Source organism: Palaemon carinicauda, chromosome 25 (genome assembly GCF_036898095.1).
Source record: "Palaemon carinicauda isolate YSFRI2023 chromosome 25, ASM3689809v2, whole genome shotgun sequence".
NCBI lineage: Eukaryota > Metazoa > Arthropoda > Malacostraca > Decapoda > Palaemonidae > Palaemon > Palaemon carinicauda.
In genome coordinates, this window is record NC_090749.1 from 51,176,275 (window position 1) to 51,196,274 (window position 20,000).

At 37.0% G+C, this 20,000-nt stretch overlaps 1 protein-coding gene across 1 annotated transcript in view; it reads left to right on the forward strand.

Annotated features, from left to right (window-relative positions):
* The window catches only part of LOC137619017 (uncharacterized), a 160,446-nt gene that overhangs the window by 136,290 nt on the left and 4,156 nt on the right, over positions 1-20,000 (forward strand). Inside the window, 5 exon segments of the mRNA XM_068349216.1 lie at positions 2,541-2,668; positions 7,391-7,550; positions 15,851-15,966; positions 16,328-16,529; positions 16,875-17,144. Of these exon segments, the coding sequence (XP_068205317.1) occupies positions 2,541-2,668; positions 7,391-7,550; positions 15,851-15,966; positions 16,328-16,529; positions 16,875-17,144 (876 nt within the window).

Below are 20,000 nucleotides of genomic sequence, written 5' to 3' on the forward strand. Positions count from 1 at the left end.
TGACTCTACTTACTTACACTGTTAGAAAAACCCGTAATTTTAATCGGAAATTCTCCGTAAAAGTATGCTGTTCTCAACTGTATTTTAGTAAAATACAGGTGACCGTTATATTACCTTAATTTATTTTCAGTTACGGGTTGGTGACCGTAATATCACTCCTTTACGTCAATATATCCGTTTTTAAGACGGTAAAAATCCTGCAATAAATGTTGCCAGACATTTACCGTTTTTTAATGCAAATTTTAAAGTATAGAACCTCAATCCCAAAACACAAGCGCACACGCACACGCACATGCACACGCACACGCGCGTGCGCACACACACACACATACACGCACAGAAACTAGAAAATAAATCACTGGATATTATAGACGAAGTCTCACGTACCTGAAATGCTCATAATACTCCATTTTTTTCCAAAAAACGTTTATTTTGTTTCAGGTAGACTGGAGTTACAAGCAGTTTACTTGATTTAAAGTACTTTTATTATGAAGCATAACATCAAAATCATAGATTGATCTTTTAAGTAAAATATCTTTTGGTGAACAAGAAATTATATACTTAATAAGAATGGCATATTTTTATACATATTTTTTATCTATTATGTCTTCTATCATTGTCGTAATTTCAAAGTGCCAGATTAGTTAAGTTCCCAGGCCTTGGTTTCTGGCATGAGGAGTGAATTCTCTCTTGGTCATAGGTACTGAACTGAAGAAAGTCAACTTCTTGATCTTTAAACATTATTCATTATTTGTTGATTTTGTTACAACACAGTACTGAGGACTAATCCAACTATGATAGATATATATTTGAATTGATAATGGTTGTGAAATCTCATTAGAGGAGAGGCTAGACATTTATTGAGGTCAGTTCTTGGAGTCGGTAGGAGTTCAGAAAATCCAATTCTCCATTTAGTGCCTAACTTGCCACTTGTCAAATTCCAGTACTTCTCCACAATTGTTCTCTAGTCTTGGGTAGTGCCGTAGCCTCTGCACCATGGTCTTCCACTGTCTTGGGGTAAAGTTCTCGTGCTTGAGGGTACATTTAGGGTTATGGTGGCTGATGTGGTACTGTCCCTGACTGGTGAACGCTAGATTGGGGTTCGAGTCCTGCTCAAACTCGTTAGTTTCCTTGGTCGCTGTAACCTCACTATCCTTATGAGCTAAGGAATAGGGGGTTTGGGAGAACTTAAAGGTCTATCTACTAAGTCATCAGCAGCCAATGCCTGGGTCTCGACCTGGCCTTTCATTAGAAGGGGCTAGCGTTCGATCCCAAGTATGAGGTAGAAATTTATTTCTATTTGAACACGATGTTGTGTTGATATTTATCCATATTGACTTATTAGGGGTAATTTGAATGAATTACTACCAATCGTGTCACGTGGTGGCCCGGGGAAATCGGGTAAAACTCGCTGGTAAGAGACTGATGTCTCGCCAGGTAAATCCTCGGACAGCTAGATTAGCGTCAGGTTCGGATTTCCTTTTATGGGCTCTCGTGGCATGGTTGGTTTCGACCTGGCCTTTCATTAGAAGGGGCTAGCGTTCGATCCCAAGTATGAGGTAGAAATTTATTTCTATTTGAACACGATGTTGTGTTGATATTTATCCATATATATATATATATATATATATATATATATATATATATATATATATATATATATATATATATATATATATATATATATATATATATATATATATATATATATATAAACCAATACTGTTAAATGTTACCAATTGAAAAATCATAGGTTACACTTCATAAGATTTGGCCTTTTTTTTTAACATGGTTGTTTGATCATGGGAAGTGAATTCTTTAAAAAAAATCTAAAAAAAAAAAATAATAATAATTTTTTGCATTTTAGTATTTTAGGGAAAGCCATGGATAACTCCAACTCAAAAAAAAAGAAAAAAAAAGTTAAATGTCCACGCCACCTTTCCTAGTTTCATTTCAATTATCAATTTATTTATTTAATAAAAGGTTCTAATCCTTCCCACATCAATATAGTTTTTTTTTTCATTGTTTTATGACTACTGTGAGTACAATGAAATCTTTTTATTTCACCTTTTTGCCCAGCCTAAATTCTATGAATTCCGCTTACACATATGATTCAAGTGTTTATTTTGCTCTAAATATTACATCCGCTAAGGAGGCTATAAAAAGACTTACATTTATTTATGTCTGTTTGTCTGAGAGCATAGTTACATCAAAACTTCTTGACGAATCTTCACCAGATTTCAACAACTTAGAGGTATTACGCCCTGGTAGAACTCATTAAATTTTGAATGTGATCCGGATCAAGATCTAGATTCTGGTTATAGTTGTTATTATTATACAGTAACCTGCAATAGATTCCTTCACGGTCAACTTGTGAAAAATGGAAAGCTTGGTCCGTAGACTTGAACAAAATGTTGACATTCTTCATTGATGAAGCTCTGAAATATGATTGCTTTTTCTATTTGCTTTCCATTTATTTATTCCATCACAAAAATAACTTATCTATCTATGAGCTTTTCATCTGATGATTGTGTTTCCAGATGCCCCAGTCTGTGCTTGGAGAGGCGAGAGGGAAATTTTGGCAGCCGTGAACGAAAAGGTCAAGATGAACTGTTACATGAAGGCATCACCTTCCCACGTGACCTTCGACTGGACGACTTCGCATAAGGTGAGGTTATGTTTCTTTACTTGGTCGGTGGGTAGTTCAAAGGTTAAGGTAACATTCTTCGTGTCGGTCATCAAGGAAAAGGTCACACTCGATATGTAAAGTTTATACAGTCAGGTCACGCCTGGTTTGTTGAGTCCGTATCAAGATCTGCTCCAAATTTCGAGGGATTATGTTAAAATTACACTCATAAGAAATTTTCATTGATATCTTAGTCATGAGGGGAGGTCAGACAAAATTTGGAGATCAGAAAGCAAAGTCATTAGGTACGGTCATAATTGACATCTCAGATCCAGAAATGGAGGTCTCAACTAAATTTCAAGGTCATAACGTAAGGTTACAATATATATTTAAGGGTCATAAGGTAAGGTGTTATTAATTTCAAGGTCATACTAATACATTAAATTTTATATCTAAGCGTCATGCAGTGAGGTCACACTAAATTTCAAGGTCGTGATGTAAGGTTACAATTTATTTTTGAAGGTCTTATGGTGAGTCACTCAATTTAGAAGTCACAATGTAAGGTTACATTTTAAATATAATGGTCATATGATACTTGGGATCTACTAAAAGTCAGGAGGAAGGATGAGAGTCTGAAGTTGAGAATAGGATAAAAGCAGCCTTGGGGAAGTGGAGGAAGATAGCAGGAGTGTTAGGTGATAAGAAAATGCCAATAAAGCTGAAAGTCAAGATCTATATCACAGTAATAATACTATCGTTAACGTGTGGATTGGAAAAGGGGACTCTATAAGACAAAAAGAGGAAGCAAAGCTTTAGAAAACGGAGATGAGAACGCTGAGGTAGATTATGGGAATATCACTGCTTGAATGATGGTAAAATGATAAATAAGAAGAATGGCAGGTGTAGTAAAGATTACAGAGGTTATATGAGTGTCACGACTGAGACGGTTTGGGCATGTGTTGAGAATGGGTGGTGGGGAGGGAGGTAGGAGGGCTTGGGAATTAGGATGAACCTATTAGTAGGAGAAAACTGAGAGGGAGGCAGCAAATTGTAAGGTGAAATACGGAGAAGGATGATATGGAGAGAAGAGGTTTGGTGGAATAGGAGGATGACTTTGTTAAAAAGGCATTGGATAGGACGCATCAGGCAACCGACCCCTTGATGTAGGGATAACGGTGGTAAAGGTCATATTGTAAGGTCACACCAAATTTCAAGGTCCTAAGGTTAAATCCTACTTTTAACTCCGTCAAAATTTGAATATCAAAAGAAGAAATGACCATAAGGTCAGGTAATACTGAGAATGAGGTGATAATATTAATCTCCTAATGACGACCTCGTTCGTAAGCTCACTCCCGGTTATCAGGTAATTAGCCGAGAGCAGATTTAAAAAGATATGCCTTTTGCTGGCAATTGCATCTTTAGCTGAAAACTTTTCCAAGTATATTTTAAAACTTTTACCTTCCTGGATAAAAAGTTGCTTGCAAGTTTAACAGAGAAAAAAAAATATCTCAGAAACTCCCCTCATAAACTCGTGATTACTTTTAATAAGCAAAAATTGCCCCCCAAAAAACTTTTTTCCTTTATCTAATAGGTTCGTTTCGCTTTGAATGGAGTCTTGCATTTTTTATTCGTAGTTTTTCAGTGTAAAAATTTAGTTTGTTCGCATAGAAAAATCCATGTGTATGCCTATAAAGATAACAAAACATAAGTATAGTTACTTCTAAATTGCTATTTTCAGTCTGTATGGATAGAGTGTAATGCTAGAGGTCTGATTGATAAAGGTCAGTGTATGTAGGCACGATTTTCTATGGTTAAGAAAGTGAGTTGTAAATGGGATAAAGAATAATGGGAGTTTCCAGATAATATTGTACTGATTTTAACATGTGAAGACAGGAACTGCAGAAGTCACTAAGAGAATTTGAAAATGGTGATAAATTTGAGAATAAATGTAACCCAATGTAGGTTTTGAGAGTTATGGGAAAGAGTAATGTATGCTAAGACTGAAAGGTGTGATTCTTTTAAAAATCTGGGTGTAATTACAATTGCTTATGGTACATATTCCTGTCGAATTCAGGACTCTGTTCTTTCATTTCAAACGAACCCATCTCCACCATGATAGCTGAATTCTGAGTTTCCAACACGCGACTTGTAATAAACTTATATCTCTCTTGATAGTTCAGCTGGTAGAGTCCTCGCATGCATGGTTTCGGCTGAGTGGTAAGAGTTCGAATCTCTGCCCAGCCAGAAGCTATTAACATAAATGAATTGCAGTATATATATATATATATATATATATATATATATATATATATATATATATATATATATATATATATATATATATAAATTATATGTATATATTTGTGTGCATGCATGTTTATGTATACTTTATATACCGCGCATACATAGTATACCAGATTTACCCTCGTATGCTCTAACATAGACAAACCCTAACATATAATTTCGTATTATCCAAGCCCTTCTCTGTTCACCTATATTTATATGTCCAGAGAAGGGATCTGCGTGCCTAAAACATCTCACTCTGCTGAGGGAGATAAGAAGGGGTTACGAACATAAGGTGATTTATCTTATACCGACACCATATTTTCTCTTTCTTGCTTTTATGAAATAACCCTCTTGAAAAGGAAGCGATAATATTATACTCTCGATATTTCGAACAATGGAAGGTCATAGGTCAGGGGAAGAGATTGTAGAGGAGAGAATTCAGAAGCTGGTCAGGTGTAAGTGATGTGAAACTTGAGATATTGGAAATATTATGTCATATGTTTTGGTAATGATCTTAAACAGTTAAAAGCAAATTTGTGTTTTCAGAGGAGAGGAATTACTTTATAAAGATGAATGCGGAATTATAAAATCTTTAAAGGAATCTATTTCTGAATTTCTTGTAAAGGAAATTTTTCAGAATTTATTTTTTCTTTTTATAAATTAACAGCTTTCATTCTTTTAAATAATGGTAATCTTATATTTTAGCTCAATTTGGAATATACAAATAAAGGATGGTATAATCTGAGGCAATGGGAAAACAGAAGCTGTTAGATAATTCTATAGAGTTAAGAATAAATATCACCACTGAAAACCCTGTAATATAGTGTGACGTTTCTTTTAATTGTGTCTTATTTACCTTCATTTACATTTATACATAACAACAACAACAACAACCACACCAACAACAACAAATGCAACCGTGTCTAGTTCACTGTTGAACAAATCCCTCAAACATATCTTTATTCATGTTAGGGGTTTGGCTAGTTTTCATCACCACGCCGGCCAGTGTGGATTGGTGATGGTGGGAGACTTGTATCTGATCGCTCACAGCAAAACAACCCAAATTGGGTAGCCATGACTAGTACTGCTTTGCTGATTATGACGATACACAAACCCTTTCACCACGTTAAGATATCCCCATTCAGAAAAGGATATTTATACACAACTCGATGGAAATCACACAAAGCTTTAATTTTCACTATTGGATTAATTGACATTATTATTCGATAATGAACATTAGTACTTGAGATAAGATTCTAGATATTTATTCCACCCAGTTCCCTCACAGTCCACAATTTTCAAAATGCCATTATGATATTACCTTGTTACAGTTACAATTCTATAACAGTTTTCTGTTACTTGGAACCTGGCTCCCTGTCCCTATTTTGAAACTGACAGTTGCTGGTTCCTTGTTGCTCTTCCAAGAACGTCTTTGTAAACACAGGAAAGGTTAGGTGCCGAGCATCAAAACTCTCAAGGTGACTGTTTTTCGTCCCCACACATTTATCTTAAGTTAACCACTGGTAACTTATATCTTGGTACTGTATTTTTTCAGTATTTTGTGACAGTTCAACCTGGTGGTCAGTACCCGTAGGTTTTTTATTTAGACCCAATAAATTGTAGGAAATACATTTCATGTAGTTTGAGTTTCCTCATACATTTGCTGTTGCCTCCTTTACATAAAGATATGGATAATTCTACTGCTATTGTTGATTTTATTAACGGTAGTACTCTCCCCTATTCTATCTTTGTCACTTCAGTAATTGTCGATATGCTTTTCCCCTTTGCCCATTTCATCCATTTTCAGTCTTTTTTGGCCCCTTTTGTAATTCAGTCTTTTGCTTTTGTTTCTTCAATTCATTATTTTGTTTGCTTTCTTTCCCCCCTTCAACAACAACATTGTCACTTAAGCAATCTTTGATTGGTTTCTTTTCATTTTCATTATAACTTTAGTAATACTCTGTAAACTTTTTTTTTTTAACCATCTTCCTTATTTGTTTTTTTTTCTTTCACCTCATCACTTCAAACTCTGACGTGTTGGTCTTTTTACTTGGGCACTTCATTATTTCTGTTAATTTCTTTGTCTTTATATTCGGGCCAAAACGGTAATATAAGAAATGATCGGGAATGCCCACCCTGATCCTGGAGACCTTAGGCACTGGCATCAAGTAAGGACTATGGTGTACCTTCATTGTGCCTTAGAGTAGATGACGGCTTCTCTAAACAGTTTCTCTTGCCTCCCGCAGTATCTTCGTTATACACAGATACTGTATATATACTTTAAAGGTTAAAAGGGGTCTCATGAATGGCAAAGGCAAGGGACAGTGACACTTCCCTAGAGACTGACCATATATGCTTCGAATCCCAGTCTAGTAGAACGCCAGGCAGGGACGTTTCCAATGGGGTACCACAACACAGAAAATGTATATAGATACACATGGCGTCTCTGGATAGTAATGCTCCTTTTCTTCCCAACAGGAATCGGCCCTACGACACCAGGACAAAGGTCTATCCTCAGAGGGCTGGGTGATGGCTGCTAACGTTTCTGGAAATGGGATAAACCAATGGGTCAAGTGCTCCGCCACCAATGATGTTGGAGGGTCGTCTCATCCCTGCGTCTTCTCCATCTCTTTAGTTGGTGAGTTCAAATATAATAAATCTTATAGACATTTGGTTTAATGCTTAGTCTATGCAAAGGCTCCTCAAGTGTTCATATTTGTTTATTTTTTCTATCTTATCTTGTCTTTCTCATGATATAGATGTTTCTATCCAAAATTTTCTGCACTGATCAATACTTTGCCAACTATTTTATAAATTTCTTATTCAGATGAAGAATGTTGCTATGTGAAATAACTTCTTTCCTTTATATAGTCCTGGTAAAGAATCAAAAGAGGTATAAATTCCAGTTTATAGGTCATCTTGTATGTTTTCATATAATGTTTAATTTCCAAGTATTGTTTTTTTCTTCTTTTTTTTTTCATCTGAAAATATATAACTGAGGTCAAGTGTATTGGTTCTTCAAAGTTTTCCTTCAATTTCCTGTATATTTCTAAGCTCCCTATATTTCCAAGGTCTTCTTCCCATTGTCTGAATTTGGCTTTTATTTTCATCTTTGTCATTTATTTGATCTGTCATATATTCATGTTAAGCTCTGAAATACTTTTCCTTGTATAATAAATGTTATATTTTTTAATATCTTTGCACTCCAACTTCCCATCTATACCCTGTTTTCATAATTGATGAAATACCTGTATTTTCATTTACTTTTGATATTTTCCATTAAGACCCACTTTCTATCCTTGTATATTTTCTATTTACTGTGTCTCATAGATTTATTATATTTGTTCCATACAAATTGGATGGTATTTTAGTGCCCTTCAAAAATGTTTTCCTTATGAAACTTTATTGCTATTTTTCTTTTTAATTGCCAATATTATTTTTGCTGGTTTTGAGACAATTTGAATCATTTCCATTTCCTTGCGTTTGGAATATACTCCTCTTCCAATCCAGTTCAATGCCAAAATAGAATATATTTTGTAATACTCTTATTGCCTTCTATACGAACAGAATATCTTTCCTAATTATATATCTTTAGGTTCCTTTTTTCTTGGTATATTTCTAATGCCCAATTTGTCCCCAGTTTCCTTTAGGAGCTGAATATATTTCGCATATTCTATAGTTCGCTCTCTACCAAAAGCACAATGGCTCTGTCAATGCTAATTCTTTTTTTGAAAATTATCGCTTTCTCTTCTACCCTTTTCATTGCCCTTCATGGGACCAGCTTACACTGTAATGTTCATCCTGTGCTTCTTGTCGTATTTGATTGGCAAATTCCATTTCTCGCAGACTCTCCCCTAAATCAATATCTATTTTTTCGCGTTGGTTTATGCGAGATAACATTTATGATTTTCGGGGAATTTTTATTTTTTTTTATTTTTTCATAACTTCCAACAGTGTCTCCCATTTTAGCAAGTCGGAAATCTTACTAAAGGCTGTAGCAGTTACTATTGTATTATATTTTCATTAATATAGCTCTTTTTGACATAATATTGTAAAATGAATGTTTCATTTTGTCTCCTCTTATGAATCCTACTTTACATTCATCATCATCATTTTTTCGTGTTTTTCGGTCTTCTCCGGTAGTTATTATTATTATTATTATTATTATTATTATTATTATTATTATTATTATTATTATTATTATTATTCAAGCTAAAACCCTTGTTGGAAAAAGAAGATGCTATTAGCTCAAGGGCTCCAATATGGAAAAAATAGCCCAGTGAGGAAAGGAAACAAGAAAATAAATAAATGATATAAGAAGTATTGAAAAATAAAAATAGTTTTTTTAAAATATTACCAACATCAAAACAGATCATTCATATATAGACCATTAAAAGGCACTGGCTTTCCATCTGGCCCTAATTCATTTTAGTAACATTCCTGAACTCACTTCAGTATTCCTCAGTTCGTTGTGAATCTCAGGTTTTGGGACATCAGGTCCTGTTGCTGTCTTTGCCTCTATTGTAATAAAGTCCTGGAATTTACTTGGGGTAATCATTGTTTTTTTCAATCGTTTTATTTTTCATTTCTTAGTGTTTCATTGATTGCTATGTTCATGCGCTCCTGTTATCATCTAGTTCGGTCATTTCGTTTCCATATTCGATCCTGTTTTTCTTTATTTCTTACTGTTTTATTTCATTTTCATGTTTGCTATATGTTTTTATGATATTTCATCATTCTTCTTTGCCTTCTTTTTCAATTATTTTCTCGCCTTTCTTATTGCAAAGATCTTTTGCATTATTGTTTTTTACTCTGGTTTATTTAAGCCATTCATTATTATAACATTATATTCTTGTCTCTTTTGCTTCTTATGCTATTTCCTTTATTACAAGGACAGTAGTTTCATTCTTTATTAGATCTCGCAAGTTTTCATTCCTTTGATCATATATATTTTCCAATGATTCCCTCACTCCTCTTTCCCAGCGTTATCCCTACATTAAGGGGTCGGTTGCCTGATGTGTCCTCTCCAGTGCTTTCTATCAAAGAATTCTCTTCCACCAAACCTCTTTTCTCCATATCATCCTTCACCTTATCTAGCCATATAATTCTCTGCCTCTCTCTTGATCTTTGGCCCTTAACAGGTTCCTCCCAAGCCCTCCTCACTCCCTCCCAAGCCCTTCTGAATCCCTCACAGGCTCCTCTCACGGTGCTATGTAAATTCCACCCACGAAAAATACACCCACGAACATTCCTCCCACCAAATTCCACCCAAGAAAATTTCACCCATGTCAAGTTCCATCCACGGAAATTCCACCCACAAAGAATTTCTACTTCTTGTCTTTCATGTATGTTTAATCATAAAAGTGAGGTTGAAATGACTATAATACGTGTGGGAAAGGAAACACAGACAATCTTTAAAACATTAAATAATATTTATTGATTGTATCCATTGAAAGTGAGGTTGAAATTACTATTATTCATATGTGAAAGGAAACACAAACAATTCTTAAAACATGAAATAATAGTTATTGATTGTATCCATTGAAAGTGAGGTTGAAATTACTGTTATACATATGGTAAAGGAAACAGACAATTTTTAATACATAAAATAATATTTATTGAGTGTATCCATTACGTATTGCAACCTATGCAAAATTTAAATTCAAACAAAAGAAATTAAATTTATTTAACCATGCAAGTTATATGCTATACCTTTTAGAAATTCTAATATGCATGATGGCTCATAATTTTCTACAAGATTTATAAGTCTCTCATTTATAGACTTATATTTCTTTCTTTTCTGAGCCTCGTCTCCTCGTCTTAAATGAATAATTTTAGTTTGAGTTAGAGATTCCTCTGTTTGGACTGATGAGCAAAGTGTCCATAAATTTGGATGGATACTTGTTAACGACGTTCTTAGAGCACTATTAAAACCTTCCACGTGATTGTTTGTCCTCGGTACGTTATTTAGAGTACGCTCATGTACATTCCACATTTCGATAGGGAAAAGAGGTTCAACTCTCCGTCTCCGTTCACCTCTTCCACGTTGGACACCAATATAGGTCTGCTCAAAATAAGTAATAAATTTTGTTGGTAGATCTTTATCATCAGAGAGAAGTTCAAATCCATCAACAACATCGTGGATGGGTAAAAAAAGTGGTTAACATTTAAACCTTCAGTTATTGATATAGAATAAACAGTTTCATTTGGTCTAATGATTAAATAAATGAAAGAAAATAAAAAAATATAGAAAATATGGGTGGAACTTTCGTGGGTGGAATTTTACATGGGTGAAATTTTCGTGGGTGAAATTTGGTGGGTGGAATTTTCGTGGATGGAATTTTCGGACCACGCTTCTCACTCCCTCACAAGCCATCCTCACTCCCTCTCAGGCCCTCGTTGCTGCTCCCTCTCAGGCCCTCGTTGCTCCCTCTCAGGCCCTCATCACTCCCTCCCAAACTCTCCTCACTCCCTCCCAGGCCCTCTTCACTCTCTCCCAGGCCCTCCTCACTCACTCCCTCCCTCCCAAGCCCTCCTTGCTCCCTCCCAAGCCCTCCTTGCTCCCTCCCAAGCCATCTCCAGTCCCTCTCAGCCCTCCTCCACTCCCTCCCAAGCACTCCTCACTCCCTCCTAGGCCCTCCTTGCTCCTTCCCAGGCCCTCCTCACTTCCTCCCAACTTCCCTCCCAATCCCTCCTCCCTCCCTCCCAATCCCTCCTCCCTCCCTCCTCCCAACCCCTCCTTGCTCCCTCCTAGGCCCTCTTCACTCCCTTCAAACCCTCCTCACTCCTTCCCAAGCCCTCCTCACTCCCTCCCAACTATCCTCACCTCCCTCTCAGACCCTCCTCACTACCTCCCAAGCCCTTTTCATTCCCTCCCAAGCCCTTCTCACTACCTCCCTTCCTCCCAAGCCCTCCTTTCTTCCTCCAAAGCCCTTCTCACTCCCTCCCAGGCCCTCCCAAGTCCTCCTCACTCCTCCCAGGCCCTCCCAAGTCCTCCTCACTCCTTCCCACGCCTTCCTCACTCCCTCCCAACTATCCTCACTTCCCTCTCAGACCCTCCTCACTACCTCCCAAGCCCTTCTCATTCCCTCCCAAGCCCTTCTCACTCCCTCCCTTCCTCCCAAGCCCTCCTTTCTCCCTCCAAAGCCCTTCTTACTCCCTCCCAGGCCCTCCCAAGTCCTCCTCACTCCTTCCCAGGCCCTCTCACTCCCTTCAGACCCTCCTCACTCCTTCTCACACCCTCCTCACCCCCTCTCAGACCCTCCTCACTCCCTCCTATGCCCTTCTCATTCCCTCCCAAGCCCTCCTCACTCCCTTCCAAGCCCTCCTCACTCTCTTCCAAGCCCTCTTCACTCCCTCCCAGGCCATCCTCATTCCCTCCCAAGTCGTTCTCACACCCTCCATTGTCTCCCTTTTCCTGAAGAGGCATTTTTGGTGCTTTCTTCGACGGTCACACACAGATGTTCCTGTACTACTTTCAAAAGTACTCTCCACCCGTAAACTTTCAGCAATCTCTCCTCTGTAGTATTTTTTTTTTTTCTTTTTACATTATCAAGTTCATTCCTTCTAATCTGCCTTTGTCTGTTTTTGTTATTACTATTTCGTCTACTATTCTATAGCTTCCAACTGTCTTCATTTGATATTTCCATCTTCCTTTGTTAGAATGTTTGTTTTACTTAAGATTGATCTGAGATATTAACAAATTATTTTTCCTATATCTTCTCATTGACACGCAGATTATCTATTCTTTTGTAAACCCTTACATAATTAAAATCAGTATTCAGTCAAAGTATTAAAGTATTCAGTGATCCTGCATCCAGCCTATGAATATTCCCCCCTAATTTGTATCCAGTTTTTGATATCCTAAAAACCTTCTTACTTTGACGTTCACTAATATAATTAATATTAAGACTTAATATTGATATTCCATTGTTAATATACAATTCTCACTGCTTTGTCCCTATTTCTGTCGTTCATTATTTCATGCTGGAGGTTGGATTAATGTGTATTTGAAATGTAATATTATGCAAATTACATTTAAGAGACATAATTTTGCTTTCGCTTCTATTTGATTTATTTCTCTCTATTTGTTTTGGTTCTTGTATTGAATAAAGTCATCATCTTTGATAGTTCTTTAGATATCCCTTATCTATCTCTCCCTCGTCTCAGCTTGAATTAAACCTGCGTGAGATATCTGCAGGTGTAATATTTGCTCAATGATTCAATTTCGTTCCAATAATGACTTTTATAGGGAGCTGCTACATCTTAACGCTAAGGTCAAATATTTCTTCCTATCTGAAAACTGTTCAATGAACAATATTCAATTTTCCAGCCGTGTACATATTTCCATCAATGACAATAAAGGAAGAAAAAAGAACTAGTGTTTCCTATACGGCTGATCAGGGCCAGTTAATGCTGTATTAACCAGTTTATGATGATCACTCTCCGGGAAATGACGTCCTACTTCAGAGGGTAGTAGTCTTGCTATTCGCTCTCTCTCTCTCTCTCTCTCTCTCTCTCTCTCTCTCTCTCTCTCTCTCTCTCTCTCTCTCTCTCTCTCTCTCTCTCTGTATATATATATATATATATATATATATATATATATATATATATATATATATATATACAGAGTAATCGATCACTGGTCCGGGAAACTTGTAGAGACAGCGACTAAATCAATTGGCAACGAAGAAAGATAAAAGTCAATGACAATTCTGCTGTACTTATACCTGTCGAATTCAAGTGTTTTGTACTTCGAATTGAAATTAACCCATATTCACCATCGTAGCTACTTGGTAGTTTGTCATTTGGTATTTGATTAATGATAATTTTTTGCACATGTAGACATGTTTTTTCATATTCGAATAAGCCATATATATTTTTGCTACATGAATGTCTGGATTCTTTTAACGAACTCGGGATCAAAGCCCAGGCGAAATCACACAAAGACAAGATCTTGTGACCGGCTGGGAATCGATCACTGGTCTGGCAAACTTGTAGCGATAAACAACTTGTCCACGAAGGAAGATAAAAGTCACTGACAATTCTTCAATACTTATACCCGTCGAATTCAGGTGTTTTGTACTTAGAATTGAAATCAACCCATCTTCACCATCGTAGCTAATATGTAGTTTGTTATTTGGCATTCGATCAATGATTAATTTTTGCACATGTAGACGTGTTTTTTTCATATTCAAATAAGCCATATATATTTTTGCTACATTAATGTCTGGATTCTCTTAACGACCTCGGGATCAAAGCCCCAGGTGAAATCACAGAAAGACAAGAGCTTGTGACCATCTGGGAATCGATCCCTGGTCCGGCAAACTTGTAGAGACAGTGACTAAACCACTTGGCCACGAATAAAGATAAAAGTCAGTGACAATTCTGCTGTACTTATACCTATCGAATTCAAGTGTTTTGTACTTAGAATTGAGGTCGTTATCAAATTATAATTCCAATTTCTTCCACCTAAAGATCCAATCATCGAAGGGAAACCGATCATAACATTTTAATTCGTAAATCCAAAATTAACAATAATTTTGAACGGAAAATGCCTATTGTTTCGTAACTCAGGAGGCAAAGTCGTAAAACTGTCATGCTCCAAAAAGCCCATTCATAAAGAAAGAAGACCTTAGCATCGTTGTTCGAAGCACAAGCAAAGTAATCTGCTTGATTTATCCTTGGCGATGCACATGAAGCGCGAAAAAAATTGTTTCTTTCCGGTTATGGGAATTCTTATTTGCTCCTTAGTTTTGTTGTCATGGAAACAGTTATGGCCCATAACTGCCTGGTTGGGAAATAACTAGATTCCAAGTGACTTGATGTCTGATTGTAGCGTTTTATGCATGAGGTATTGTTGCCGCTACAAGTTCTCTGTTCTTTAATGGATATTTCACAAGTGTTTCTTGTTATTACTCGAGTTGAGAATTCTCTCTTGTTCTGTGTGTGATCCAACAAGTATTCTCTAAACATGGGAAGATTTTAGCGAAAGAAGTTCTCTTAGTTTTTATTTGTCTGGAATAATATAACAAAACTTCTTCTTCAGCTATTTCATATAAACAATTTTGAACACATCCCTTGAAAACAGATTACAAATATATGATTCAAAACATGCTTAGAAAAGGAGCAGGTTTACAATATTCCTTGTTGTGGGTAAATTTCAAATCATCCCTTGAAAACTTTACAAGATAATGGTAAAAGTGTAATACTCCATAAAAATGGGATGGTTAAAAGTATCCATTGGGAAAAATACGTTATTTGGACCATTTCCTCTTGTGTTCAGTCGATGCTTTGCATCAGCGCTCTACAACTACTACTGCCCCACATATTTCGTCCTTTCTTCAACATATGTCATTTGCTTTTCCATCTGAACTTTGGCCATCCTCTAACTCCATTTATCTCCTTGTTCGTGACCCTTTTACAAACATGGTCCTCATCAATTCTCATTACATGACCTGGCCACAGTACTTGCTTTGACGCTTCCTCCACTTAGACTGTTCCTGTTATAAAATCATTTCTTATCTTATCTTTCTCGTGACTCCACACACATCTCAACATCTTCATTTCTACCGTTTCCATTTGTGTTTCTATTGCTTTTCTTATTACTCATAATTCGGCCCCATGTACCTCTGCCATTCCAACTATAGCCTACTTTCCTTTATCTTTTGTTGTATATATATATATATATATATATATATATATATATATATATATATATATATATATATATATATATATATATATATATATTATTATATATATATATTTATATATATATATATATATATATATATATATATATATATATATATATATATATATATATATATATATATATATATATATATATATATATATATATATATATATATATATATATATGTATGTATGTGTGTGTGTGTGTATTTTTATTTATATAATATTCTCTTACTACAGAGCCTCCAAGTCAGCTGGTGGGATGTGCCTACCACGAAGTGACCACCGATTCTGCTGCAGTGACTTGCTCAGCCGGATCAACCTCAGAGAAACTGACTCCCACGTATCATATCGAGGTATTATTTCAAATAAACTCATTACAAGTGAGGAAGTAGATAAGTCAATTTCATGATTACTGTCCATAATGGGAGATTTGCTAAGCACCCTTTCAATTTGTGCTTAAAGACTCGTGATTCATGCTGGCATATGCATTAATAGCCAAAGAATAGTAGTAGTAGAAAATACTATTATTAATTGTTAGAAGATGGTGGATGGTATTAAAATGTAGTAGCTGTAAAAATAGTATCAATAGAAGAGGAAGGCAGATGATAAATATAAAACTAGCAATGGTGTTAATGGAATTACTACTGGTGAAATTTAAGGATAAAACAGACATACATAGATTATATGCACCATAAACTTCTTCTCCTTCTTCAGGTACGTGAAGGCAACACCGTTATCCTGACGAAGAACAGCTCAAAGCCTCGCTTCAATTTGAGCACCCTTTCCCCCGGGAGAGATTATGTCCTGGCCATGTACGCCAGCCACCAAAAAGGGCGTGGAAAAGAGACCACCTTGCTTTTGAGAACGCCCACACCAAAGGCGGAGGAAGTCGCCCCTGAGAGGGTCTCAATAAATTGTAAGTTTCATTTAAAAGGTTAACCTAGAGGCGAAGTTTGTGGATATGTTTAAACATCATCATCCAAAGACTACTTCAGTAGTTTGATTTTAAAGTTTCCTATAATTTTTCAGCTTGATGAAAGTTACTTATAATGCACTGGTTTTAAAGATTATTTTCCGTTTTTATTTCAAGAATTTACTATTGTGTCACATGCTAACCGTAATAAATGATACAATTAATGATAATATAGTTTATAATAATCATAATTTTGAGTCCTCTACGAAGAAAAACCCATATTGCTGATATCATTACGTTTATTCATTTTGTTCCATCTATAGAAATAGTTATTATTGTTATCAACAGTAAACAACGAACCCAGCAGCGACATTCTCCAACCTGACGGAGATGTAGAAGAAGGAAGTGGATTGCCTGTCAACGCCATCGTAGGTGGTGCCGCAGCTGTGGCCATAGGCTTGGCTGGGGTCGTGGCAGCTATCGTGTTCTGCCGCGCCCGCCGCTCGCAAAACAACTCTCCTGGGAAATCGCAGCAGTTCCACCATGCGTCGCACGACTCGCTCCTCGAGCTTCCCCATGGAACGATGTACCAGCCTTGTACCAGGCACCCTTCCAGAGGTTAGGTTTATTCATTTATCTGTTCAATTATACTAGAGAACAACGAATATGCACTGGGTATGTGCTGTTGAATCTCTGTGTGCCTTGGTTGACGTAAGCAGTAAATTGAATAGTAGGTTGGCCACCCATGGATACTACCGATGGAGAGTTATTAGGTCATTCGACTGTCTACATAGTATTGGATCCGTAAGCTTATGGCTCATTTTTCCTTTATACACACAGACACCGAATACTCTGGTCTAATCTTTAGCATTCTCCTCTTTCCTGACACACTTGACAACACTAATATAACCGTAAAATTCTTCACCCAAGGGGTCAACTACTGCACTGTAATTGCTCATAAGTAGCACTTGAAGGAGAAAGGCACTCCATAATCAAACCATTGTTCTTTAGTCTTGGGTAGTGACATAGCTTCTATTACTTGGTCTTCCACTGTCTTGAACTAGATTTCTCATGCTTGAGGGCACATTCAGGTACACTACTCTGTCTGTTTCCTTATTTCCTTTCTTTGCTGGGCTATTTTCCTTGTTTGAGCCACTGAGCTTTGCATCCTGCTATCCCAACTAGGGTTGTAGCTTAGCTACTAATAATAATCATTAGTTATTTGGCGTTTTTTGGTTACAACAGGACAGAGAATTGTATGGGCGTAGCAACCTCATGTCAAAATTACTTAGTGAAAATCAAAAGAAAATCTCCCTATCCTTACTGGCGACCTGCCACTGGTCAGTTCCTGTGATCAATCCCCTCTCAGATCTGATAGATTCCACTGCAACACGACCTGACTGTATCTCTGAGATAAGGAACTGACATTTGGTTCTATGGCTGAGTGGTATGGCACTTGGCTCATGAGTTGTTGGGCCATGTTTGCTCCCAGACAATCGCTCACCTTTGCTTGCACTGGACCATAAATGTTTTCACTTGATGAAATTGCTGATAAAGAAAAAAAATAGAATAGCGCCAACGTATCCCTGCGTGTCATAAGAGGCAACTAAAAGGGACGGGACGACTTTGAGACATCAAAGATGTGGAGCTTAGGGGGAGAGTGACTGCTGCCCGCACTCTACTTTTGGGATGTTTGAATGTGCGTGGATGTAGTGCGATAGAGAGTAAAAGATGTGAGATTAGAAGTATGTTTAGGAATAGAAGGATGGATATATTGGCTTTGTGTGAGACAAAGATAAAGGGGAAAGCTGAAGTGATATTTGGTGAAATGTCTGGTAGAGTGTCTGTGATTGAAAGGGGAAGAGCAAGAGAAGGTGTGGCTTTATTGCTGAGTAAATGGATGGCAGATAAAGTAGTGGAATGGAAGGAGATATCATCTAGGTTAATGTGGGTAAGGGTTAGGCTGGGTAGAGAATGTTTGGCTTTTGTCAGTGCGTATGGGCCAGGCTGTGAGAAAAGTGAAGAAGAGCGGAATGAGTTCTGGAATGAATTAACTGGGTGGAAGGAATTATGTTGTTGTCAAGGGTGACTTAAATGCTAGAGTGGGCGCTGGAGAGGTAGAAGGTGTCATTGGGAAGTATGGCGTACTAGGTGAAAATGAGAGTGGTAAGAGACTGGTAGATGTGTGTTGAGCAAGAGATGGTGATAAGTTCTGGCTTTTTCAAAAAGAAAGATAAAAACAAGTATACATGGGTAAGAGTGGCAAATGGAGGAGTGGTAGAAATGGCGTTAATGGATTATGTGTTGATAACTAAAAGAATGTTTGAAAGATTGAAAGACGTGCACGTGTTTAGGGGTATGGCTAACGGTATGTCTGATTATTTTTTGGTGGAAAAAAAAATTAGTTGTAGCAAAAGAGTGGGGGAATAGAGTAGGTGGAGGTGAAAGGGAGCTAGTGAGGGTTGAAGAGCTAATAAAACCGGGAGTAAAAAGTAAATATCAAGAAAGGTTGAAAATTGCATATGACGAAGTGAAAGTAAGAGAAACTGGTAATTTAGAGGAGGATTGGAAATTAGTGAAATAAAATTTGGCTGGGATTCCAAGTGATATGTGTGGCAAGAAGTTTGTTGGAGGCAACATGGGGAAGGGCAGTGAATGGTGGAATGAAGGAGTGAAGGTAAAAGTGGAAGAGAAAAAGAGGGGTTTTGAGGAATGGCTGCAGAGTTATAGTGTAGAGAAGTATGAAAGATGTATAGAGAAAAATATGGAAGTAAAGCACAGAGTAAGTGAGGCAAAGAGGGCACCTGACCTGAGGTGTGGTCAGGGATTGGGTATTTCATATGAAGAGAATAAGAAGAAGTTTTGGAAAGAAGTGAAGAAATTAAGGAAGGTTGGTTCAAGAATTGAAGAGACAGTGAAAGATGGAAATGGGCAGAATATTTTGAAAGTTTATTCAATGTTGAGGAAGGGAAATATAAGTGCTCTTGCAGGGGTTGAGGTGCCAGTGATGGGAGATGAGAATGAGAGAGAGGTTACAAGAAAGTAAGTAAGGAGAGCACTAGATGCAACAAGAGTATGAAAACATCTGGTATGGATGTTGTGAGAGCTGAGATGTTGAAGGAAGGGGGTGTGACTGGACTTCAATGATGGGTAAGATTGTTTAATATGTGTTTTGTGTTGTCAATGGTACCAGATTGGGTTTGTGCGTGTATTGTACCACTATATAAGGGTAAGGGAGATGTGCATGAGGGTTGCAATTCAAAGGGTATTAGTTTGTTGAGTGTAGTTGGAAAAGTGTATGGTAGAGTACTGATTGATACGATTAAGGATAAAACAGAGAATGCAATCTTAGAAGTACAGGGTGGTTTTAGAAGAGGTAGGGGTTGTATGAATCAGATTTTTACAGTTAGGCAGATATGCAAGAAATATTTAGCAAAAGGTAAGGAGGTGTATGTTGCGTTTATGGATCTGGAG